Source organism: Podarcis raffonei, chromosome 17 (assembly GCF_027172205.1).
Source record: "Podarcis raffonei isolate rPodRaf1 chromosome 17, rPodRaf1.pri, whole genome shotgun sequence".
NCBI lineage: Eukaryota > Metazoa > Chordata > Lepidosauria > Squamata > Lacertidae > Podarcis > Podarcis raffonei.
The window spans coordinates 21754849-21781072 of NC_070618.1; the positions used below are offsets into that span (position 1 = coordinate 21754849).

At 42.6% G+C, this 26224-nt stretch overlaps 3 protein-coding genes across 5 annotated transcripts in view; 2 read left to right on the forward strand and 1 right to left on the reverse strand.

Annotated features, from left to right (window-relative positions):
- ERMP1 (endoplasmic reticulum metallopeptidase 1) overlaps positions 1–11168 on the forward strand; it is a 63933-nt gene extending 52765 nt beyond the window's left edge. Inside the window, exon 16 of the mRNA XM_053371918.1 lies at positions 11054–11168. The gene's annotated coding sequence lies outside the window, so the exon portion shown is untranslated. The remainder of the gene's footprint in view (positions 1–11053) is intronic.
- The window catches only part of PLGRKT (plasminogen receptor with a C-terminal lysine), a 231538-nt gene that overhangs the window by 134619 nt on the left and 70695 nt on the right, over positions 1–26224 (forward strand). The gene's annotated exons all lie outside the window — the stretch shown is intronic.
- The window catches only part of RIC1 (RIC1 homolog, RAB6A GEF complex partner 1), a 45592-nt gene that overhangs the window by 10574 nt on the left and 8794 nt on the right, over positions 1–26224 (reverse strand). Inside the window, exons 3-17 of one of the 3 annotated variants that reach the window (XM_053371910.1) lie at positions 20004–20080; positions 15506–15613; positions 14326–14504; positions 13992–14125; positions 10738–10826; positions 8205–8293; positions 6846–6990; positions 5950–5998; positions 4991–5134; positions 4500–4703; positions 3948–3986; positions 3628–3738; positions 2084–2173; positions 1429–1589; positions 3–141 (exon numbers count right to left, since the gene is read on the reverse strand). In XM_053371910.1, coding sequence (XP_053227885.1) covers positions 3–141; positions 1429–1589; positions 2084–2173; positions 3628–3738; positions 3948–3986; positions 4500–4703; positions 4991–5134; positions 5950–5998; positions 6846–6990; positions 8205–8293; positions 10738–10826; positions 13992–14125; positions 14326–14504; positions 15506–15613; positions 20004–20080 — 1758 coding nt within the window. Of the gene's footprint in view, positions 1–2; positions 142–1428; positions 1590–2083; positions 2174–3627; positions 3739–3947; positions 3987–4499; positions 4704–4990; positions 5135–5949; positions 5999–6845; positions 6991–8204; positions 8294–10737; positions 10830–13991; positions 14126–14325; positions 14505–15505; positions 15614–20003; positions 20081–26224 lie in introns of all 3 variants that reach the window. The other 2 variants (XM_053371909.1, XM_053371911.1) reach the window with 2 other exon arrangements.

The following is a 26224-nucleotide window of genomic DNA, read 5'->3' on the forward strand; positions in this document are numbered from 1 at the left end:
ACCTGCTGTGGCATTTTCAAGCTGATGCCGGTCTCTGTTCTCACGGATGTTAAAGTAACAGACACAACAAGGAAAGGGTGAGGGATATATCGTGACATAGAAACCTCCTGAAGAACCTGAATACTGGTAGTAGGATTGGGACTGAAAGGCAAAGGCAAAAATGGTGACAACGCTCCTAGCCGTACAGAATAATAATTTCTGCCATCTGCTGAACTTAAAGATCAGGGTAGGGAAACGAGAGCCACCTTCCACCAGGGGCAACCTTCCAAGAGCCACGTTGCCTGCGGTGGGTGGACCTTGGAGCAGCAGCAGGTGAGGCCAGAGACTACCTTTGCACAGTCAGAGACATCCCACCTGTGCAAAAGTCTGAGGTTTATGCGTTCGCTTCCCCTCCATCCAGGTAAGAGAGATTATTACAGTTCAAGGGCATGTTCCAACTAGGCAAAGGCACTTCCGTAGGAAATGGAGCGGGGTCAATGAGGGGTGCAGCCTGGGGATAGGTGTGTGTGATTTGGGGGAAAGAGTCCTGAAAGCCACATTTGGCCTCCAGGCCTGAGGTTCCCTATCACTGTTGTAGAGATCCTCCAAAATCTTAATTCATCCATTTGTTAATCTACAGATAATGAAAAAGGCTCCTATAATTAACAATGGTATAAATATTTTAGGTAGCTGTTCCCTATGGGCAGGATTCAACTAAGCAGTTGTGTGCATGGAATGAGATCTACTGGACTTCTCCCCTGCTAACACCCCCTAAATCTGCTCTGGAGGTTTCAGGGAAAACCCAGGACAGATTTTGGGAAAGGAGTAGGGGAGAAACCCCATTGTGTGAATAGGCCTTGAATTCCACCCTGAGTCTTATATTCAAGCAGCAAATAAAATTGAGGAGAGTCTTATTTACTACATTTACGCCCCACCTTTCTTTCAAAGAGTTTAAGGCTGCACATGTGGCTTTTCCTTTTATTCTCACAACAAACCTGTGTGGCAGGTTAGGCTGAGAGAGAGAGAGACTGGCTCAAGGTCACCCCAATGAGCCTCGTGGCTTAATCATCACTCTAACCACAACTCCACAATAGGCTATAAACTTAGCAACTATCCAAAATTTTAGCTTGGCATGTGAATTTTCTTGGTGCTACTGCTAAGGGGAAATGAGACATCACATTTAAAGTCTGCTTCCCTGGGATCTGGTCCTCGAGGGAGTTGAACGGGTGAATGGGGCATGGTGACAGAAACGGACACAAATATTCTTTGTCTCAGTGCTAACTACAGTATACAACTGAGCTTGTAAAAAGCTGCTGCTTTTCAAGATGTTCCAGGAAGGGTTACTAAATTTTAACCCGCCCACCCCTTTCCTTCTCTTACACACAAACACAAACTAAAAGCAAAAAGGGGGGAAAAGGTTATAAATAATTGTTTTCATAATATACTTACCCATTAGGTTTTCTTTTAATACTATAAAGGCAAATAGAACAGTCTGCTCTAAACAAAATTACAATGTCCCGAAAGACACTGAGTAATAATGTTTCTGCCTGCACTTTGGTGATATGGGCAAACGCGTTGTCCAGATTGGCTGTTCGCAAATACACCCTAAGCTGAAATATAGAAAAAAAAGCACCCCACTGTTATGAATTGTATGATAATGAGTCTAAGCAGAAAATGGATTTACGAATACTCAAGACCCACCCGCAAGAGAAATTTGTTAAGCAGTCTGCTCTTGATCTACAGGTTCATCAACAGAATCCATGGCCTCGTTATTATGAATTGGCATTTCAGGGGGGGGGTGACTGCAAATGTCCCCCTAAGCACCCATTACTTATCCCCACCTCCATTCTTCTACTATTAGTGGTGGGGCAGGCCAGGTAAGGAGCACATGACGCAGGTAACTCAGAGTACAAACTTAAGAACTATGAAGTTAAAAGGAAAAGTTTCCTTAGAAAAGTACAAAATAATACGATTTTCAGTAATTAAGTTTTCAGAGCTTAAGTGAATTCTACTGGTAGATGTAATAAAACCATCCTTCTCTGACTGACAGTAGCATTAAGCACAACAACTAGCAAATTGTCAATTAAAAAACACCATGCCTTACCTCTTCTTGGCGGTCACTTAAGTTATAACATGCAATAACAACAAAATCATTCCACCAGGCTAAGCCACCAGTCACAGTCATGTTTTGTTCCTTAAAGTTAAAAAAAAAGCAAGCATTAAACAACATTTCGTAAAAACAACAACTTTCATTCCCACAGTTTTATCCATAAACGCTAAATGCATTTGTAAACTTGTGTTTGCCAGAGGAACATAATTTGTAAACTATGAAGCAATAAAAACCAGGTTCACAAAGGCTCAGCTAAGCACTTTAATGTTTCAGCATCCTACATACTGTTGTTGTTCAGTGTGGACATGGCTAACATAAAAAAAGAGAAGTAGCAACAGAAATAAATGTCTTGTGCTTAATCAGACTTTTTGCCCAATTGGCCTAGTATTGTTTACTCTGATAGGCAGCTCTCCAGGGTCTCTTTTGCATCAACTGCTATAAGATCCTTCTGACTGCAGATAACGCAGGTTGGACCTGAGGCTTTTAGCATATAGAGTATGAACTCTGCCAATGGCCAGGCAGCATTCCACTCCATCCACAGTATGTGGAATGTGTGATGCTGCTGCCTGGCTAAGAGTCAAACCAGGTGTGTTCATCTGGCTTGAAAGTCGTGGTGGGGAATTAACAGAACACAGAAAAACAGGGAACAAAAACCTCCCTCTCCTTATGTGATTGCATCCTGCTGCTCTGAGCAGTTTTATTCCCGCCAGCTCATTTCTGGTATCAAAACTGAGCTGAGGAGGAGCAGCTTAAAGGAGAAGAATATTGCAAGCAAAGGGGTGGGTGGGAAGAGTTTAACTTCTGCTTTTCTTATGCACTCCACTTAGTATACAAAGTTAAACCTCTATATCCCTGCTTCATAGACAAAAGAGACAAGACTGGTTTTCGTAAACATGTGCCCATTTGCTTTGGCCCCCAGTGGAGAGGTGATCACCCTGTGCCTTCCTTAGTCATCTCTGCACCTCTCTTCCGAACTGAACTCCATCAGAACTGTCTGATGATTTAAGGTTACAGCAAGAGCAAGTTGCGAGGCATCTTGGCCCTATCAACTGCCCATATCTTCTTTTTGCATCACATATTATCAGCAAGAAGTCTAAAACTGCGCAATCTATTCTGTCAGCAAGAACGCTGACAGCTCCCCTTTTTGCTAGATAAAAACACCACCACTATTGCAACAGGTAACTGTTCTATGCTTCTGCAAACAGCTCTGCTGTTTGGATCCTTTAGGAATCACTATAGGAAAGCTCTGTTTCTTGGTAGGCATACCCCCTTTCCCTTGAAATATAAATTTTATTTTATTTATTGCATTTATAGCCCACCTTCTTCTGTAGGAGCTCAAGATTCTTTCCCTCCTCGCTTTACTCCCCACAACAACCCTGTTCAAAATTATGCAGAATGCCTCACATTTCACAAAATCTAATTATTCAAAATTATTTGAATTTAGAAAAGCATTTTTCTAACAGTTGCATTTCTTCATTCCTTCACACACACACACACACACACACACACACACACACACACACACAACCACTACTCACCTGGGTAATGTTTCCAAACAGTTTCCATTTTTTGGAAAGCAAAGAGTAATGTGCAAAACCAAACTTGCCAACTACAGCTACATTCTGCCCCATCTTATCAATAGCTGAAAACTGTTCACAGGAAGGAAGGAAAGAAATAAAACTTCATTAGAGCCTTAATAGGAACAATGAGACACTGGTTCACTACTTGCTTTCTCTACCCCCACCTCTGTAATGACAGCTAATGTAAATTTCCTCATGCTATATCATTCCTTTAAAATTTAATCTTTGCATTTATATATAATCCAAAGTTGCAAAATAAGTATTTTTAAACAACTCACCCTTATAGGCCAATTGATCTCTAAGTAAGTATTGTGTATCTTAAAAAGAGAAGGAGGAAAAAGAATTAACAATCATAATAAAAAATTGCTACCATTTAGCATGCTTTTCTTTCCGTTATTTTCAGTTTTCACCTTGTAAAATCCTACATGGCTCAAATGCAAAACTTAATTGCAATTTGTTTTGGAAACAATGGCCACATGGAGGTACCATTCAAAAGCAAGGAAAGACAATTCATATGTACAAGATTAGCAGTTTATTTTTCTTCCAATGCCATAAAATCATTTTTAATTAGGAAGGTACTGTGCAAGTAAGACTTATCATTATCAGGATTCTTTGTTCTTAAAGAACAATAGATAACACTGGACAGGACATTGGAATTTGATATACAAGACTTAGGCTCAAATTCCAAGACAGCTAAGCGGCTCATGTTTTCATCTTGGAAAGTCATTAGTTTTCACCTGATCCTCTCCTACTGCATTGCAACAAGCATATAATAAATAAATAAATGACGAGACGAAGAAAACAGTAACAATGCCAACAAGGCACCTTACCTGTACAACATGCCAATGTCTATGCCCTAATAAAGTGCTTAAACCCTGAGAATCTAAGCTCCCATCTGAAAAATGGCCTCTTTCTCTGACAGCTTTATGTTCAGAGTGTGTTGCAGAATTTCTAGGATTCTGAGCTTGTATTGCATCGCCACAGTTCAAGTACAAGCGATCTTCTCCCTGAAGGAGGACCTGCTCCTGGTTGCTCTAGGAACATAGGAATAAATGCTTCAAGTTAGCAAACAATGAACAGTAAGAGAAATCAATAAAATTCCAATTAAAATGGATTAAGTTACTAAAGAAAATTGTTTTAAAATGGAATCACTTTCATTTTAGAAAGGCTTCAGTTGGAGAGTGACTCTTGCATAGTAGTGTTACTAGGGGAAACGGGAAATTTTTGTTCTGTAATCACAACAAGAATAAACTTGGCCAAAAATGCACGAAAAGTTACTTAGAAGTATAATACATTAACAAGAGGATTTATGCATACTTACTATGCAAGGGTTAACTGTGAGTGCACTCTTGATGAACTGAAACTGTAAGATACCAAAATGCTGGGATTCATTTTTGCCCTCTCTCTCCATCCCAGAGCTATTTGCATCAATCACCCAGAGATGATAGCCTTCTGCTCCCCAACTCTGAAATAAATAAATAAAAACGATCAATTATTTAAAACTGCTGGGGGGAAAAAGCTGGAGGGGAAAACATTTTGTAGCAATTTCCATGCAATAATCCAGGGGTCTATTTTAAGGCTGTCCAAAAATATGGGTTTGTTGCCTTCCTCCTCCTCCTTCTCCACCACGATCCCTTTCTTCTGCTGTTCCTTATGCTTTCCCATTTGTTACTGTCTGGTCTCCTCCCGACCCCTCCAATACCCTAGAGGTGACACATACAAGCTTTCGTCATGCCAGCAGAAATGGCAGATGAAACCACTGCACAAAAGTTAGCCCGCCAATCATATTATATAGCACTTGCCTTGCCCATCATGATCACACACTAGAACAGGCATAGGCAAACTCCGGCCCTCCAGATGTTTGGGACTACAATTCCCATCATCCCTGACCACTGGTCCTGTTGGCTAGGGATGATGGGAATTGTAGTCCCAAAAATCTGGAGGGCCGGAGTTTGCCTATGCCTGCACTAGAAACTATATGACCACATTTGCTGCTACTTTTGCTAGAGGAAATGCAAGGTGGTGCCAAGTGGGACAACAGCTGAAAGATTCACCCAGACAGGAATAATTTTGGGGAAGCCTCAATGGACTTGAATGCAATTCCTTGATTAAACTGGGTGGCAAAAATAATCCTGAAATCTACTAAACTGAAACAGAAAGGGAAAGTGCTAGTCGAATACAATGGGTTAAATCTAGGTAGGTTTATATGGGACGTGCTTAAAACGAAATTTGACCATGCCACATGCATGTGACACAGATAGATGCTCAAACAGTGCTTACCATAGAGCTGATCTTCAGAGGGTCTTTCTTGGTACCATCAGACCGATTACTTAAAATAAAAACAAAACAGATTCAAACGAGGCTTTTTAAAGTGTTTATATGGCATGCATGTTAACAAGAAGGGATTTTTTTCTGTACCCAGATATATTAAACTGAAGGAAAGGCCCTGTCTTTGAGAAAGTACATACCTCCTATTCTATTTTCAGAATATCAAAATTTCCCTCTCCCAATTCTAGTGATCCTTAGCAAATGACAAACGTTTTCTCTGATCCACCAGATATTTAAACAATATAACTACAACATGCCAAATTCAACTTTCTAGACATTGCATTGGGCATGCAGATGACCAGGGAGCACTTCTGCAACCCTAGGTACATCCCAGTAAAAACAGAAAGCAGAAAAAAGCACAGAAACCTACAAGACCTACACTTTCCAACTATAGGTGGGAAATAACTGATCATTTTCAGCAGCTCCAATCGGTTAAAAAGAAGGTGCTGATGAGGTTAAAAATGGACAAATTAAATGAGAGGAGGGGTGGGCAGATAGACACATGGGATGTAGGAAAAGAATCTATGGGAAATGTAGTGTGATTCAGAAAGAATAAGCTTTTGTGGCCTGAGACAAAGTCTGATTCCAAAACATTAATAATATTTTTAAGTGTCTTATTGTTCTGATAAAAACAAATGCAGCCCAACATAGTGTATTGAGCATTTTACTGGTCTATTAAAAATCTATTTTAAATGGTTTGTTGAGCCACTAGAAACAACACGACTATGGTCATGGAAGTGTTGCACAAAATACAGAACAATGCACAATAAATAAAATGCTAAACAGGAGATGCATCGGGCCATTTTGCTAAGCTTCCTCAGCTACAACATTGCTTAAAAGATACTTACGCAAAGTCTCCTCCTAGAGTACAGATAAGCTGGGCACCAAATACACTCCATAAGGAGAGGCCTCCACATTCCCAAGTCACCATAACAACACAACTATCGGGAGACCATCTGATTAGTTTAACAGCTCCGGTTTTATTCCAAATGTCTATTGAAAAGCAGAAAAATCCACAATGTAAGATCATGAAAAGCTATGCACTTGCTCTTTAATCATTTTTTAGGACGCTATTTATGGTAAATTATTGATACTCAAAAGGCACAATCCAGTCGAATCAGGTTCAGCTATGCATAGAGAGCTCCATCTCCCTCCCAATCCCTAACAGTATGAGGACTCAGAAGATGAGTGGCAGATGCATGCCGTTCATATTCCCGTTCTTACAGGACATGCACAGGCTCTTAGCTTTTTGGATCCCTGCCACAATTCCTTTCAGGTTAGTAAGTCAATTTTGCAACCAGAAATTTACAGCTGTCGCCCAGGCACATGAGACAGCAAAATGAGACTTCCAGCTTTACATGACAGACTTGGTCTAAACACACTGGTGCTAGATAGCTGCACCGGGAGTATTTTAATCACCAAAACACAAATTCTATGTGCCTGTGCTTTATAAATAGTAGAAGGAAATGAGGACAGAATGCAGAACTACTAATCTAGAACTGGGAGATTCTATAGAATGCTATGGCAAGATTGTAAGACCAATATTCCACTGGTTTTCAACAGCAATGTACAGACAACTAAAGTAGGTTTTTAACAAGGAGTAATTCAGAAGTGATTGGAATAGAGAAAGCATAGTTGTCTATGGGTTAAAAATTACCGGTAACCCATACTGAAATATAGTGCTGCCTTTAAAGGTAAAGGTACCCCTGACCGTTAGGTCCAGTCACACACAACTCTGGGGTTGCGGCGCTCATCTCGCTCTATAGGCCGAGGGAGCCGGCGTTTATCCGCAGACAGCTTCTGGGTCATGTGGCCAGCATGACTAAGCCGCTTCTGGCAAACCAGAGCAGCGCACGGAAACGCCGTTTACCTTCCCGCCAGAGCAGTACCTATTTATCTACTTGCACTTTGTGTGCTTTCGAACTGCTAGGTGGGCTTATTGCCACTTGCCATCATTTGCCAAATGACTGACTTGCTACACTGAATCAGAATGGGCTATATCAGGGATGGCCAAACTTGGTCCTCCAGCTGCTTGGGGACTACATTTCCCATCATCCCTGACCCCTGGCCTGACCCCTGGTCCCGTTAGATGATGGGCATTGTAGTCCCAAAACAGCTGGAGGGCCAAGTCTGGCCAACAATGGGCTATATTAACAAAAAAAAAAACCTTTAACATTCCGTATCCATCTTGTCGTGATCAGACTTACCAGGATATTGTTTTGGTGTTAACTCCAGTTTATGAGACAGCTGCATGGCCCCCGTAGAATGATCAATTGTATAAACTTGCACTGAACCACTGGAAAAGAGCAGTTTTTCAGCATTTAGAAATCTGTATTTTCCATGGAAAATACATTTTCCAGGAAAGTAAGTATTTTTAAATAAATCCATTGTGTTAGTTTGTGCGCAGCATTAGACTGTAAACAGAAGTTGCAATCCTGCGTAGAATTACTTCGGAGTCAACTCTGTTGAACTCTGTGACTAAACTGCAATAACCAAATACAAAAGAAAGCAGTAGCACCTTAAAACTGATACACCCCAAGAGCCAGAATTAAACAAAACAATTCTATAAAACTGTTAACCCGAAAAGCTCAATGGAAAAGAAAAGCCTTGAGAACTTCCACAGCCTCTCAGACGGAGTTGGTGAATAGATTAGAAGGAATGAATTGCTATGCAGTTTTGCCCCACTAATCAGGTCTAAAGGCAATGAAAGATATTTTAAGGCTGTGTACTAAGTATATGTATATTTATTTTGGGTTTCTCAGTATTTATAAATCAAGTGAAACAGCGTGTAACAATAGTCGACCTTCGCATTTCAAAATCCTATTTATTCTTCAGGGAAGTGTTTACATCTGCCTGCTCTTACCAACTCATTCACTAGGCATTTCTCACACTGCTTTGCCATTTCCATCGCCTTCAGTAGTATCTCTATATAATCACCTCCCAAGCTACAAAGGGAAGTGCTAGTGCCACAACTGCTGAGCATCTTGTATCTTTAAAACATGGTTTCAATAGGTTGGTAACCCTAATAAGCAAAAGCACTAGGTCCAACCTGTGTATTTGACAACCTGGTAAACCAGGGGTTGGCAACCTAAGGCCCATGGGCCACAAGCAGCCCATGGGGGTCATTTAACCAGCCCATGGATCCCCGCCACCCGCTCAGTCGGCTCCCATGCACCGTGCTAAACTGGCGCAGTGCAGAGCAGGAACCGCCTTCCACAACGCTGGCCGGCTTGCCATTGGCTGCAAGAAGCTCTACGGAGACAATTCAAACCTGGATCTTGGCAGAGAATAATTAAGTTTTCTCAAACCACTTAGCATTGCAGATTCAATGGGAAAGAGCTTTTGTTGCAACTATAAAAACGGTTCCCTCGCCAAGAAGGCAATACAGTACGGGGTGGAGAAGCCAATAAAGGAGAAGATCCAGCAGAACTGAGAAAACCAATTCCAATTGGGAAATGGTTTACAATTCCAAGATGACTTAAAACAGCAGAAATACAGTAACGGCAACACATGTTTACAGGCCTTACCCTTTTCCTATTTTTTGCCTGTTACAAGATCTGTAGCCCAGATCCTTGGTATGTATGTGTGTGAGTGTACTCCTCTGTGTATATTAACTTAGGGTTAGTATGTAAGGTAGTGTAACACCTTAACGATTTTAAGGAAATATAGCTTTGAACCTAAATTTGAACACACACAGCAACATTGCTGTTTAAGTTCACTATCCAGTTCCATCCCCAAAACTGAACTGTGACACAAAAAAACCTTCTATGACAGGAACATCTAGACTGTACACATCCTGGGAACACAAATAAAACATCAACCAGCTCAGTTAGGGTTTTAGAGATCCCTTAAAGAATATAACTTTTATATATTCAAGCTAAGAGTTAGCACCTTAGCTTTCTAAAGTGGGACTGTTTCACGTATGTATTTCGAATAGCCAACATTCTACCAAAGACACTCAAGTTTTAGGATGTCAAACCATACAGTACTATTAATAATTAGGGCTAAGAATTTCCAGCAACCACCTGTTCCTTAGTTTTCAAAGTTAGTGGAAAGTAGCTTATGATATCCCTCTGTTAAATGTTCCAATAATCAAAATTGGGGAAATAAAAGTGTCTGTCTGCCCCGGAAATGTACAGCATCAATTAATTCTGAAGCAACATTAGGGGTGAGGGAGGATAACGTGGAGAGAGAATGAATATTGGTGGGAAGAAGACCAGACATATGTCATGAACAGCCACATATATGTGCATCACACAGGCATATTCCTGACAAAACAATCATTTACTTGAAAAGTCCGGGGGGGGGGGAATCTGGACAAAGCAGAGTACTCTACTAAGTGAACAGGTAAAAACAGGAAGCTATAGACAGCACTAAAAAGGGAAATATTTTCCAGATCTGATATTTTTACATATTTAGACATTCTGAACTATGCAAAGAATGTTAAGCATTTAGTTATGGCGGCAAGATTATCTATAGCAAACAACAGAAAGCTCAGTATTTCTCCAGTATGGCATGCAATTTCCTAAGTGCTTCATTTCATGAATGTGTCTCAAGATATAGTTTCCCCAAGATATAACATATTTTGTACTTTTCTTTAAAGAAGAGTACAACATTTTCTAGGACACCTCTTAACCAGGGATCCAGAAACTGTAAGTACAGCTTTATTTAAGAGTAGATAGGCTACAGGAGATACCAAGTTCATTCCTTTCAGATTCCACACGAAGACATGCAACTTACTTTGTGCATCCAAATGCCATCAACCTGTATTTGTTATTTACAGCCACACAGGTTCCATCCAAAACATCTTGTGCCCAAACGCCATGGAGCTGCTGCAAGAAACATTACAAAGCATTTTATCCCATAAACCTGTTCAGTTTTGACCACAGGCATGTTTGTGCAATCATATCTGCAATAAACTGTACCTATAAGCAGCCCCAATCCCTATTGCTTTGCTCCTTTATTTGTGTGAGCAAGCAAACCAGCTAGAAAGGTACACTTAACCATAGCATCCTGCTTTGTCTGAACTTGAAACTATGGTTAATATCTTCTACAGTGGTGCCCCGCAAGACGAATGCCTCGCAAGACGGAAAACTCGCAAGACGAAAGGGTTTTCCGTTTTTGAGTTGCTTCGCAAGACGATTTCCCCTATGGGCTTGCTTTGCAAGAAGGAAACGTCTTGCAAGTTTGTTTCCTTTTTCTTAAAACCGTTAATACAGTTGCGACTTGACTTCGAGGAGCAACTCATAGAATGCGGTGTGCGTCTCCGTAGGGGCAAGAACGCGTGAAGGCGGGTTCTGAGGAAGAGGGAGCTTTGTTTCGGCGAAAAATAGCAAGGTGCGCACACTTCCCTCCCCACAACTCCCAGTTAGGGAGGCCAGGCTCCGGGGCTCTTCGGACGGGGCTCCTTCCTTCTCCCCCCCCCCCAGCGCCCCGGCGGTGACAAGAGCGCCTGCCCGGGCCCTCCGGAGCTCGCCCAGCGAGGGGCTCCCCCTACCTGCATCTCCGCGCTTTCCAACCCCGCGACGTCGACGGCTGCGGCAAGTTTGCCTCTCGGTGTGTGTGCGCGCGAGTGTGTGTTCTCCCCGCCCCACTCGAGTTAGTCCCAGCGCAGCGCAGGCAGCAGGTGAGTCTCCCTTTGGCAGCGCGGAAGGCGCCGGGCCAGGCAAGGTCAGCTTGGGAGCCACCAGGGACGCGCCCCCGCGCTCCTCTCCAACGGGCTGGATGCGCCCCTCTCTGCTCGCGCGCTTTTGGCTGGCTGGCCGGCTGCAGCAGCAACAGGGGCAATAGGCATCCACCGTCGCTGACGCTCCCTCCCTCCCTCCTGCCCCTGGCGGGTGGCTGGCTGGCTGGGGCTGGATGTGCCCCTCTCCGCTCGCGCGCTTCTGGCTGGCTGGCCGGCTGCAGCAGCAACAGGGGCAATAGGCATCCACCGTCGTCGACGCTCCCTCCCTCCCTCCTGCCCCTGGCGGGCGGCTGGCTGCCTGGGGCTGGATGCGCCCCTCTCCGCTCGCGCGCTTCTGGCTGGCTGGCCGGCTGCAGCAGGAACAGTTGCAATAGGCATCCACCGTCGCTGACGCTCCCTCCCTCCTGCCCCCGGCGGGCAGACAACTTTTAGGCCGGTAGGAGTTTTGACTACCGACACCGTGCTTCGCAAGACGAAAAAACTCGCAAGACGAAAAAACTCGCGGAACGAATTAATTTCGTCTTGCGAGGCACCACTGTACATAAACCACGACCAGGAAGCCAACTTTAAACAACAACTTTCAGATCATGGCTTGGAGGCCATTAACCTTAGTTTCCTGTCTTAGACTTAATGGGAAACTGTGGCTTCCAGGCTAGTTTCACCAACTGCACGGAGGGAAGAGCAAAGCAGTTGTGGGCTGATGCCTGAAGGTTGCAAATGCATTGGCTTAACAGGTCAGCCATGTGATTGCACTCACAATGTGCTACATTTTGAAGCTATGTATATTGTACACTTGAAAATTACTGTATTTTTCGCTCTATAGGATGCACCGGTCCATAGGAGCGGGAGAACGGGGGGGGGGGTTCTTGTTCTCCCCCTCTAAAACAAGGTGCGTTCACCCAAAGCCTCCGGAGCGCAGCGGGAGTTCCTGCTGCGCTCTGGAGGGCTACCTTGGAAGCCTGGAGAGCAAGAGGGGTCGGTGCGCACTGACCCCTCTCGCTCTCCAGGCTTCAGTGAAGGCAACCCGAAGCCCACCGCCAGCCTCAAAGACCAGGTCGGGGAGCAGCGCGAAGGCGGCAAGCCGCCTTCCCATTGCCCCCCGACTTTGTGGGGCTAGCGGTGGGGGGAAGCGCTGCTTTCCCCTACTGCCAGCCTCAAAGACCAGGTCGGGGAGCAGCGCGAAGGCAGCAAGCCGCCTTCCCGCTGCCCCCCAGGTTGTGGGGCTGGCGGTGGGGGGAAGCGCTGCTTTCCCCCACCGCCAGCCTCAAAGATCTATGAAGGCTTTGGAGCGCAGCGCAAGTTCCCGCTGCGCTCCAAAGGCTTCAGGCTTCGGGGACAGCCTTTGGAGCCTCAACAGGGCAGCGGGGTGCAGGCACCCCGCTGCCCTGCGGAGGCTTTGCACAGCCATCCCCAAGCTAGAACAGCGAGACGGAGCGCTCCGCAGCGCTCCATCTCCGTTCTGGCTTTGGGCTTAGCCGCACAGCCTGGATTCGCTCTATAGGACGCACACACATTTCCCCTTAATTTTTAGAGGGGGAAAAGTGGATCCTATAGAGCGAAAAATACGGTAAGTGACAAAGAGCATTCAAATCACTGGGGGTTCAGCATCTAATGGACATGGGAAACCTATGGCCTTCCAGATGCCACTGGACGGTGTAGCTCTTTCAAAAGATATCTAGACTGAATTATTTAGCATAAAAAGTCAGCAGCTGAATTAGTTTCCATATTTGCATTTCAAAATGCAGCCAGGCATCACTGATAATAGGAATCCCATAGCCATTCTGCTAGATTTACAAAAAAGGAACATAACAAATAACAAGTTAAAGTAACCAGTAAAAGGGCAGTTTAGTTCAATACAGGACTGAATCCGTATGGTGCTAACAGGCATGCTGCTTTACTTTAAAAGGACAGTATGTACAAAGGATTTGAAAATAATCAGTTCACATAATGCAAAATGTGAGAGGAAAACTATAAATTAAATTTAGGAAGATAATGCAGAATTAATTTTAGAAATTACGTGTAGTAAGATTATAGTCTTAACTGTACATCCGAAAAAACTTATTTTAATGTCATACATGAAATATTTTTTTCTGCCCAAAGATTCCTCTCAGTTATTTTCATCAATGGCATGTTCGGGGGGGGGGGACACACACCCTCATACAGCATTTCCTAAACCATTTTGACCACATGAAGTTTCATAATTTCTCAGCTGTGGCTGATTAATACAAAGTCTAATGCAGGGCAGCAAACATTTAGCTAAATCTGGAAAATGCAGACAAGTAACTAATCAAATGTTAGAAAATTATACCTCTGCTGTGAATCCACTTGACATTGGTGTAATGAAACCAACTCTGCCATCATTAAAGACAACAGCAAACCCATCAAGAGTAGCACAGTATTCCATGTCTTTGATGTGCACATCTTCAAATCCCAAATATGAACCTGGTAGTGAACAAGATCAATGATCAAAAAGGCCATTTTCATACCGCAAACTATTTCTTTCTTTCATCAGCACAAGAAGTGGTACTATCCACAGTACAGAATAGGGAAAATGTTCATGTCAGCTGTAAGGACCGAGAAAAGTAGATTTCATTTTAGTGAATCGTTTCCCTCCCATTTACGCCCAGGCAGAGAAGTAATACCTCTAGAAGAATGCAGATCCACTGAAAATGGGACTGTGCAGAGGTTTATGGCTTTCCTTCCATTCATCATGCCATCCCAGTGAATAAGATGCAGGAAACCATCAATAGTAGCAACAAGGAGATCCTCCAGCATGGACTGTAAGCTACAAGAAAGACACATCATTCCCCAGACACTGAGGCTGAAAGAAATAGGTCCATTCACTCAACAGAGAAGTACTTTTCAAGGCTTATTACATTTTTTTCATTGATTATTCCAGTTTCCTACTGAGAATATTTCTACCAATACAGTAACTTCACCCACAGTGACAGATAAATTGTTTGTTTTTTACACAGATAAATCTGAAAATAAAAGCAAGCATTCCTCTAATATGGGGAATCTTTGGGGAAAGGAGGCAAACCTTCTCCCCTGCACATTTACCCTCACGAGCACACAGTTATTATTTAAAAGACCCCACAACAAAGATCCTTTCAGTACTGATTTAATATTGAATATATCTAAGAGCAAGTCTTTGAACAATGCTATCAGTCTCCTTCAATTGCCATACAAAACCTGAATATCATTTCTTAATTCATTCTAATTTTCCTTTCTAGAGGAGCAGAGTGTACCCTCAACTTTTCCAAAGCATGGGAATGGGCTTTTTGCATAAATACCAGAAAACAGAGGGCTTGCTAAATCATAGAAAATGTACAGTAATAATCCAACAGCTAACTTCATCTAATGGCAGAATAAAATATTCCACAGCTGTCCTCACTTGTCATGCAAAACCATGGTTTAGTATGATGTGCATGAGCAAGAATGAGTGGCCGTGAGCCTCTGACTTATGTGCTCTCCATCCCACCCCACATGGCTATGAAGAGTATGGTTTTAGGATGGTTTGTTATGCTATTCTGATTGAAAAACTGTGGTTAATACTACTTACGTTGAATTTAAAACAAGCCAGCTTCAATTAGAGCTTATTATTCTAAACAGTTAATGCTGACAAGAGTTCTTGGATCAGACTGTAGTTAACCAAAATTGAAAGTAGGAGGGGGAGAGAGTGCATGCATGGTTTGGTGCAATTTCATAACGTATCTTATGTATATCACCGCAAGATTCTCCTAGGCCATTTTTCTTTGAGAGCATCACACAGTCCCATATTCTCAAGGCCTCAAGTGTTGCATAAATGATGGTTCGCCATACCTGGTTATAGATGCTTGCAAATCCAACACTTGCTTCTTCTCTAGATTTAATGATGGGGCACATTGTTCTTCCTTATAGTGTGGTGTTCCTTTCATATGGGGGCTTCCTCTTTAAAACAAAAACAAACCCAGAACACGGAAATCAAAAAATATATCAAAGTGTGGCACATTAGAATACTGTAAATTTCATATTTTAGGAGAAAAACATGGTGGTAGGACCTAGGGATTCTGAAAGGCTCCCGCTATCTTAAGTAGAAGTTACTTTAAATAAGGACTATTTGCACTAAATCAATCAAAAGAAGAAAAAGAGCAAAATGATAGTTGCCACAGCAATCTAAACTAAGTTCTGTTGTGTACAAGAACTGAAGGCTCTGTGATCCTGTGGGTACAATGATCAGGAATGTAGAAATATAGTTCTAGGAGCGGTCCCTCCTAAATAATGGGGGTTTGGTGGAAGAGAGGAACTCTCAAACCTCTCCAAAGCAGCCTTCCAGAGTCTCATTATGTAAATAACGAAGGAATGCCCACAACAAAGTAAACTTGAAATTTGCCAGCCTCCCTCTCTCACCCCCAACTCCCAAAGCAAAGCTCAGTTTGCTTAAAAAACACTCCCATACACACCCCTTCTCTTCTTTCAGCTCTTCTCTTCTGAAATAAGGCCTAATCCACCCCTCTCTGAAAATGTGCCTCTTTAACAGAGGAGCAAAGCACTGCTGGCTTAAACACAAGCTGCTTTGGAGGGGAAGAGTGGGCTGAAAAATCAGCTGCTTGGGGCAGAAGGACCAAGGCTGCTCTGCAGCTTATGCAAATAGTACCACATTGGAGTCAGATTCACTCTTTAGTACATCAAAAGGTCTCATGGGGAGGGCCAGAGGCTCAATAGATGATAACTGCTTTTCAACTTTTGTGCTCCCTCAAGTCAGGGACCTTGCCCTGCCTCTCCCTAGCAAACCTTGCAACAGGAAATCTCCACTGGGTTGTAAGGGGGTGCTCCTGAGTTGCAAAAAGTGATGAGCGACCAGTTAATTTTAAACAACGGGAATAAAAATAGGTGTGGTCCACAACATCTGGAGGCTACCCTGGTCCCAGAGTTCTCTGGAATACAGTGGTACCTTAGGTTAAGTACTTAATTCGTTCTGGAGGTCTGTTCTTAACCTGAAACTGTTCTGAACCTGAAGCACCACTTTAGCTAATGGGGCCTCCTGCTGCTGCTGCACCGCCGAAGCCCGATTTCTGTTCTTATCCTGAAGCAAAGTTCTTAACCTGAAGCACTATTTCTGGGTTAGCGGAGTGTGTAACCTGAAGCGTATGTAACCTGAGGTACCACTGTATAATAAAGCTAAGGAGGATATTTCTGGAATGGAGAACCAGTGCCCCCTGCAACCGATATTGTTGGACTACGTCTCCCATCAGCCAGAGGCAGCATGGCCAAAGGACAGGGACATTTACACTTTTATTGTATGGTTTTTATCTTTTTAATGCTGTAAACTGCAATGATATATTTGTATGATTTAGCAGTAAATATTTTTATAAATAAATGGAATTTTTTTTCTAGCAACATCTGAAAGATCACAGTTTCACCACTCTTCTTGTATCATTGTAGCCAGAAGTATATAATACTAGACTCAGAGGGGTCAGAACAGTACCATCTTAGCACCTTGCTTCCACCCAGTCCCCCAAATTAGAAAAAGAATCATCATGCATGCTGCAACATACAAAATGCAAAATGCATTCTAGTCAAAGGCAACAAAGCTAAACAAAATCAGAACCGAAGTCAAGAAAGCTTGTTGTGGCGTGTACACTAAGGTCTCCTCAACAAATTTGCCTGTGTGACCTCATCTCAAAGAAGAACTAGATAAGCTTGGTTTAACAAGTTTGGTGCACAGCAGAAGAATCATAAAAAATACGCAGTCCATGTCAGTTTTTCAGCTCACAGCATCATCACAAATTCTTGCCCAATATGAATTTATCATAGAGTTTCATTTTAACAGTGACAATGTAAGACAGAACCAACACTGCAAAATACTTAGGTATCTGCAGGTAGGAAAGGAATGATCACTGGAAGATGTTTTTAGGATGTCTTGAAGATCTAGATGGTGGAAAGGCAGTATATAAAACTGTCAAAGAGCTTCCAAACTGCATAGCTGCTCCTTCAGGGGGAAGTGCAACCCCATCAAGGGCAGGCAATTGACTGATTTTTCGGACATGGGAACCATTCATCCACAGTGCCTCCACCCTGTCAAGATTCAAGAGCAGCTTATTTTCTCTCATCCATCCCACCACCAAATCCAGGCATTGGTTCCAGGGCCCACACAGCCTCTTCTGATTCACTTATTATGGAGAAATAGAGCTGTGTCAGCAATATACCTATGCATGTTGCCCCAAAGCTTTTAACGTCCATATAGATATTAAATAGCCCTGGGGACAGAATAGTGCCCTGTGGAACTTCAGAGCACAACCACAAGGGGGATGGAAAGGACTCTCCCAGTGCTACTCTTCGGATTTGGTCCCATAGGTACAACCAGAAACACTGTAACACAGTGCCCCCAATTCTTAGTCTATGGAACTAGCTCAGGAGATTACCATGGGCAATGGTATCAAAAGCCACAGAGAAACTGAGGAGCACTAGAAAAGCCTCTTGTCCCATTTTCTAAAGGTCAACCAAGGCAGACTCAATCCCATGGCCATGCCTAAACCCCTCTTAATCTCTGGTGTCCAATCATTACAATCTTACTAGGGGACAAGAGCTCCTAAGAGGACAGGGGGAATGGAAACCTCAGGTGCTTCTGGAATCACTAGGCTTGAACCAAGAGGAATCAGAATGCAACCAAGGAAAAGCAGAGATCCAAAATTCTTTCCTGCCCTGTTCTTCCCCCACTCCAGCCTCAGAACCCATTCCACTCTGTTCTTCTCCTCCCCACAAATCCAATCCATTAATCTGCCTTCCCAGATAAAATTCATTCTTCCTCAAAATAAAACCGCACATTACACTTAAAGTCTTAAATGCCTGAAATGACCAGCCATACTATGGCATTGTTCTCTAGCAGTTGCTTGAAAACTGCTTTATTTCCTGTATAATCTTACTAGGGGACGCGGGTGGCGCTGTGGGTAAAAGCCTCAGCGCCTAGGGCTTGCCGATCGAAAGGTCGGCGGTTCGAATCCCCGCGGCGGGGTGCGCTCCCGCTGCTCGGTCCCAGCGCCTGCCAACCTAGCAGTTCGAAAGCACCCCTGGGTGCAAGTAGATAAATAGGGACCGCTTACTAGCGGGAAGGTAAACGGTGTTTCCGTGTGCGGCTCTGGCTCGCCAGAGCAGCGATGTCACGCTGGCCACGTGACCCGGAAGTGTCTGCGGACAGCGCTGGCCCCCGGCCTCTTGAGTGAGATGGGCGCACAACCCCAGAGTCTGTCAAGACTGGCCCGTACGGGCAGGGGTACCTTTACCTTTACCTAATCTTACTAGGAGGGAAGTGGACCAGAATTCAGCCCCAGGCAGTGGCAGTTCTTGAATATTCAGGCCAGGAAGCAGGACCTCTCAATTTCCATTCTCCCTCCTTTGGCAGCTACAACTGTGAGAGAAGCATGTGGCATATGCAAGCAAGGTGCTCACAGACATGTGAAGCGCTTAAATGTGCCATACAGCTTTGTGAGCCTGTTTCAATATATTGATTGCTTTGACCTTTAATCTATGAATGTATGCTGTGACAGAAAGTGGAAGGAATGTTTCATCTGTGTTGCCACATCAGCGATTGCGGCACTTCTGTCCAAATTAGACATCTAAAAGGGCACCAGGAAGGTCAAGGGGAAAGGAAGTCATGAGGAAAGTCCTGTTTATAGCGAATAAGAGACCCATATCATGCAACATCTCAGTATGTTCACAGTTTTATTTCATTTATTTAACAGATAGGTTCTAAGTTATTAACAACAACTTAACTGAAGTATAACCAGTATAAAAGTGTCCCTACTGAATTTTCCTAAATAAAATTATGAATTTCCACATGGCATACTCAAAACATTTTTGCCTAACATTAATTTCTAGTGGTATTTTTATTTGGCTTCTTTTACATTTTAATCAGCTTTCCATCACCACATTAAAACTGAACAGTGCTCTTTATGCTCATACTGAACATGGGCTTAAGGCCAACACTGACAATCTTCCAAGTTCCACTCTGAAATGGAAGAAAGACTATGCAGCTGGAGCAGAGCCACTTGGCTTCTTTCAAATATCAACCACTATTCATTTTTCGGTTTTACTCTAATGCAGACTACTCTAGCTGAGGAAGTCAACAACCCCCCCTCCACTTAATGTCAATTCTATAATTGCCAGCAAGAACACTCTAGGAAACCAGTTTCTACATAGGACCTTTCTAAACAATCAACCAAAACACTGAATAGGTTACTGAATAGGTAATTCTTAAACAAAAATGTTACAATGAGAAAGTCTGAAGCGATTCTTAGCAATATACAATGTAAAGAAGTGAAGCATTTATTGGAAGACTTACTTGGGATAAACTGGCTCATAAAGATACTTGTCTCTTGCCAACGGAAGATGAAAAAACATGATGTATCCATTTTCTGTCTGAAAGAGGTAAGATATAAAAATCAAAGAAGCACACACGCAAAAGTTCTCACAGGAACTTCAAGCTATTTCAATACACTGCGTGTTCGATATGTTTTATGGTTTTTCATGTTTTTAACATCTTTGCTTCTTTTTTATTTTTGTTTGCCACCCTGGGAGGAAGGATGGGATAAAAATCTTATAAATAATAATAGTGATTTAAAGAGAAGCCCATGGATGAGACCCGACAGAAGCTCTGATTTCAGATTCTCTTCCTCCACACAGCAGTCCCAAAAATGCCTCTTCCAGGGATTGAGGACCCTTCTGAATGGAGATGCCTGTGGTGCAGGAGGAGGGCTCTCCAAAGGGACAATGCCCCTATAAGTATTTTGACAAATCTCATGAAGTGACATTAATAAGAAATGAAAATACGTTTATTTATGACTGAGACATATTTGCTAAGGATCTGAAATCAGCCCTAGGTCCAGAGAAGCTTCTTAGCTAGCGATCAGCATGCAAGGGAAAAAGTTCATCTTAGCTACTGTTGCAATTTCAGTCATTTAATACTGGCCGAGGATGCTTCTCAAAGCGGCAAGGCTGAAGGAGAAAAATTGAAGGTTTCAAATTTCTTTCCAGGCATGATTTCCTGTTTTTCAATTAAGGATACAGAAGCAGAAGGAGGCCACACACTTGTTAGCCTATTTCTTTAGCTGTCCCACCTAGTCACATTTCTTCGGTTTTAGAAGCAAAACTAGTAAAAATCCATGAGATATATATTTCTTGAAGTGCAAAGTACGTACAAAATGAAAGTTAACACTATCTATACCTAACTTGCCTTTACTGCTCGGTCATCTTTAAACAATTTGCACACACTAGCAACAGTATCTTATGCCATAAGAAAGAGCAGAAAGAACACTATGTAGAACTCTCATTCTAACATTAACTTTCTTGAATTCCATCCTCAATCTTAGTCGATAATGTTACAAGGTTCATTTCTGTTCACATGGCCTTCAAAAACAAAATATAGCTAAATTTTGCTACGCAATCACAATTCAATAATGCTCCACAACTACGGGGTAGTTTTAGAGTTGCCACCAGTCACTGTGGAATTTGAGTCAAATAGCTAACTTTCACAACTGGCAAAATTGACAAAGCTTTCATCTAAACGTGTTCCATCCAAGTGAACTGAATATGCTCACTTCATTCATCTGTATGAAACAAGGAGAAGAGCTTAAAACTGAAAGTGGAGGCCATGCTTGCATTCTGTCACAGGTCCTTCAGAAAACAGAGTCTGTCACCTCAAGTTTCCCCAATTTCAACCCCCTTTCAGAGCCAGCTCCAAGCAACTTTTAGCAATAGCTTGGAGTTTCCAGGGGGGGAAACCAGCTAGTTCAAACAAGACCCCCCCAAAAAAAAAAATTTGTTAGTCCAACTAGCAAATTAGCTTTTATTATCAGCTGCCATTTATGCTTTGTAACCTCAAGATTAGAAAACTGCAATATGCTGTTATGTGGCACAGCACTAAAAATTGTTCAAAAGCTTCCATTCTTGGTAGATCACTGATCACGTATTATTTATTCAGCATGTGACCTGGCTCTGTCTTGTCTTTCAAGCACAATGGAAAAGAGCTAGTTTTAATGTATTTAAGACAAATAGGCTGACCACTGCATAGTTTAACAACCCATTATCATGTTCCACTACACAGCTCATGCCTTATGTATAAGATCACAACTCTGTACTCTCTGAATAGAGCTTGGGTTGCATGCATTAACTAATTTGCCTGGCCATGGCAAATGAACAGTATAACATCTAAGTGCAGCTTTTATAGGAAGAGTAACCACAGGCCAAATAGAAATAGACAAAAATGTTCACTCAACTGTTACAGCTCAGTTTTGACAATCAAAAGGTTTAAAACATCTGGCCCAAAGGTACTATAACTGATCATGCTATCAGACAATATTGATACCAACATGTTCAAGTTTGCAGTTTGGTTTGGTGCTGCTAATATCATCCCTTTATGGTACATGCAGAGTAGATGTTTAAAGATATTGTTTACTATGTGTCAGTGTCTATTTAATTATCACAAGGATTTCAAATTGTAAGTGGTTTCTGAAGGATATTCATTACCACTTGTTGCCAGCAATTTATTCAAAACCATTATTGAAACAGTACTTTAGAATTTACTAAAGGCCAACTTTGGTTCTAAATAAAGCCTGTGAAGAACCTGACAGTTGCAGGCTTAGATTTTTATTTTTATCCTTTCTAATAAGCATGAGATGTTAGTGCTTAATGTTACTTACAATGCTTAGGAGAACAACTTTCCAAAAGAAATTTACAATCACAAAGCTAAAAACAGAACTTTGTGAACATGCAGAAGTTCACTGTCTTGTCACCAAAGAAGAGAGGGACAATTACACAAAGTAAAAAAGTGAACACTGTAAGCATGTCTACCTTTTTAAGAAATTTGCTTTAGATGTCAGTACTGCAAGCTCAAGGCCTATGCGAAAATAGTTATTTATAAACTGGTTGGGGCAGGAAATCCTTGAAGAATTGAACATTCTTGTTTAGGCCAGTACATACTTGAACAAATTGAAAACATCAATGGTATGTATGAAGCTTTTGCATATTTAAAACATCCATCTTCAGTCAAATCTTCGAAATGATAGTACGTGTTGTTTTGTTTAGGCCTGTCATAAAGCTGACTTTGCTGTAAAAATGAATCTGTTCGAAGGGAAACCTAACCTCCTTGGTGTTTCAGAACTGAGCACAGGAACTGAGCAGTTTCTGGTGGCAGCAGCTAGATGCAGTACATTAGCAAACACAAGCTACAAAAGAAAGCTAAGCATTTAGCAATTCAGAACTGGGTAAACATGGATTTCCTAAAACATTGCTCTGCAACTCCCAAGTTCTAGACAGAAACCATGAAAATCTTTAACCAACATTGTTCGGAAGGGGGTGGTTGTGAATTTGAATTTTTCATATAAATAAGTAGGTGTGGTGTAGGGCTGTACGATAAATCCGGCATGTCTACTCACAAGCAAGCCCTACTGAATTCAATGAGGCATACTCCCAGGAAAGTAGAAGTAAGTTTAGTTGAACTCAGTGCGGCTTATGCATGCAGATTCCACTTAAGACCTCTGAGTGGGGAAGCAGATGTAACTTGACTAGTAAATCACTTAAACTACTCTTAAATTACTTGAAAATGTATTAAATATATTATAGGGAAGTTTATTTAATATTTTTAATAAATCTACTACTTCCTTACATTTTAAGGCCCTCCACCGCCGCAGGGAGTCTCGTCAAGGCCCTCAGCTGCTGTGGGGAAGCATGGTGCTCTTCTGCTGCCATGGGGAGGTACGGTGGGACCCTCCACTGTCACGGGGAGGTATGGTAGGACTCTCTGTCACCATGGGGAGGCCCACCCAGCAAGGTCCTCTCCTACTGGGGGAAGTGTGGTGCACCCTCTGCCGCTGCAGGGAGGTATGGCAGGACCCTCTGCCACCGCGGGGAGGCCCAGCAAGGCCCTCCACTGCCGCAAAAATATATTGTGATATATTGAGATATCGTGATATTTAGCTAGTGATATATCATGATGTTGAAAACCAGATATCGCTCAGCTCCATACTCAGTCCTACTTATGGAAGACCCACTGAAGTCAATCAGACTTATCATAAATACCGTATTTTCCCCTCTATAACACGCAGATTTTTTCTCCTAAAAAGGAAGGGGAAATGTCTGTGCGTGTTATTGAGCGAATGTGTGGTCCCTGGAGCCGAAAAATCAGGCAAAAATCCAATCGCGAGTCACGGAGAAGGGAAACCTGAAAAGAGGAAGCGGCTGCTTTCCTGCATTCTGCCTCAGGGTCTTACTGCCCACCCGCCTCTGTTTCCTTGCTGTGTTTGCTCAAACGGAATAAAGAGCAGGGAAAGCCCCTCCCCTCCAGGCAAGCAGAGGGGAAAGCAGAGTGTCATTCCTTCTAATTCCTCTCTGTGCTCCGGTGCTGCTGAAAACATGCAGGTGGGGGAGAGAGAGAGAGAGAGAGAGAGCGCGCGCGAGCTGGCTGGTTTGGGTGGGTGGGTGGGTGAAAACTTTTGCCTTTCTTTCCTCCCTCCCGTTAAATCCCTCTCCTGCATTCTTAGCCAGCTGCTTCTCTGCACACCCCTTTCATGCTCCTTTTCCCTTCTTTGTTTTTCCTTCCCTCCCCACTTAAAATGTGGTTACAAAGCATAGATCCACAGGGATTCTCAGGATCTTTGCATTGGGTCACCCCAAATTCACCATCAGATCACATAGAATGTCCATGGCTACAGCCTGCACCAAAAAAATCACACACCCACTGTTGCCTGGGGCTGCAATGGTGCAAAAACGTGGTTACAAAGCATGGATCCACAGGAATTCTCAGGATCTTTGCATTGGGTCACCCCAAATTCACCATCAGATCACATGTCTGTGGCCACAGCATGAAGCACAAAAATGATACATCCACTGTTTCATTCAGAATGTTTTTTCCCTTGTTTTCCTCCTCTAAAAACGATGTGCGTGTTATGGTCAGGTGCGTGTTATAGAGCGAAAAATACGGTAATTTAAATCACAATGAAATCAATGGGGCAAATCTAACTATTATTTTACCAATACTATTATATTAGCAAAACTATTATTTTACCAATATCAGGGCACTGAAGGGCAGATTCAATCAGAGTTAGCGACACCAGGTTCACCCTAGCTGACGGAAAGCTCAGCTGAAGATAGCATGAACTGTCACACATATTACCAGCATTGTTTCCTGGTAATAGTAAAATGACACATAATTACAGTAGATAATTATAGTAATTTAAAAACTCAAACAACCCTTAAGAGCACAATAAAGCCTGCTGAATCAGGCCAATGGCCCATCTCAAGATGTTTAATCTCAGGGTGTGGTTTGAGCCCCATGTTGGGCAAAAGACACCATAGGTTGGACTAGATGACCCTCGTGGTCCCTTCCAGCTCTACAATTCTACGATTCTATGATTCTTCTCCAGCATACTATTCTCATAGTGGCCAACCATATGTCTGTGGGGAAACTTGCAAGCAGAACATGAGAACAGCAGCACCAAACCCACCTGTGATTCCTAGCAACTGGTATTCAGAGGCATACTGCCTCTGACAATGGAGGTAGAACACAACCATTGTGGCTCCACAAGATTCACTCCATGAATCTGTCTAATCCTCTTTTAAAGCCAGTCACGTTGGCAGCTATCACTGCCTCTTGTGGGAATGAACTCCATAGTCTAACTAGAAGAATGTAAGAAAAACTTCTCTCTAGCCACTTTCTCCATGCCATGTATATAGACTTGTATAACGGCACTGAACTATCAACAGCTTTCTTTCCAATTTCTTTCCTAATAATACGTAGCATGGAATCTCCCTTTTTCAGAGCTGCTGCATCCTGGGTCAGCAGCTTCACTGAACTATTCATTACAACCCCAAGGTCTTGTTCCTGGTCAGTCACTGTCAATTCAGATCCCATGGGTTTAAATAAGAAATTAAGATTTCCCCCCCCAACATATATCACTTCACATGTGTTTACACTGAACTGAATTTGCTATTCTACCACTCATTCAGTCAGTTTGGAGAAGTACTTTTGGAGCACTACATAATCTCATTTTGTTTTAACAACCCTGAACAACTGAGTATCATCAGCAAACTTGGCCACCTCACAGCTCAGTCCTTACTCTATGTTGTTGGCCTTTGACTGTCTCAAAAGACAGTTTTGGGCAGTAAACTCCCTAAACGATGAGATCAAAGCTTCCCACCTCTCACTTACCTTTCAGTTCCACAAATATTTCTACCCTACTGGTTAATAAAGACCACGTGTTCTGCTAATACAGCACTCCCCCCCCTTACTACAAGATTTAGCTCTCCTGCCCAATTTGCACAGCAATTTGCTAACTGCTCAATATTAGAATGTGGTGGACTTAAATTCTTATCAAAACATGCTCATTTTACAACATGCATACCTTCCTCAAAAGATTTGTTGGGCAGAGACCAGTTTTACATTTAAGCCAGCTCTCTGTATCACCATTCCCTTCTCACATTGGTAAGAAGCAGCTGGTAATACGAGATATATGCCTTTGTAACACAACAACTCATTTTACTCTTGTAGGTTTCAACTACTGTACTTGC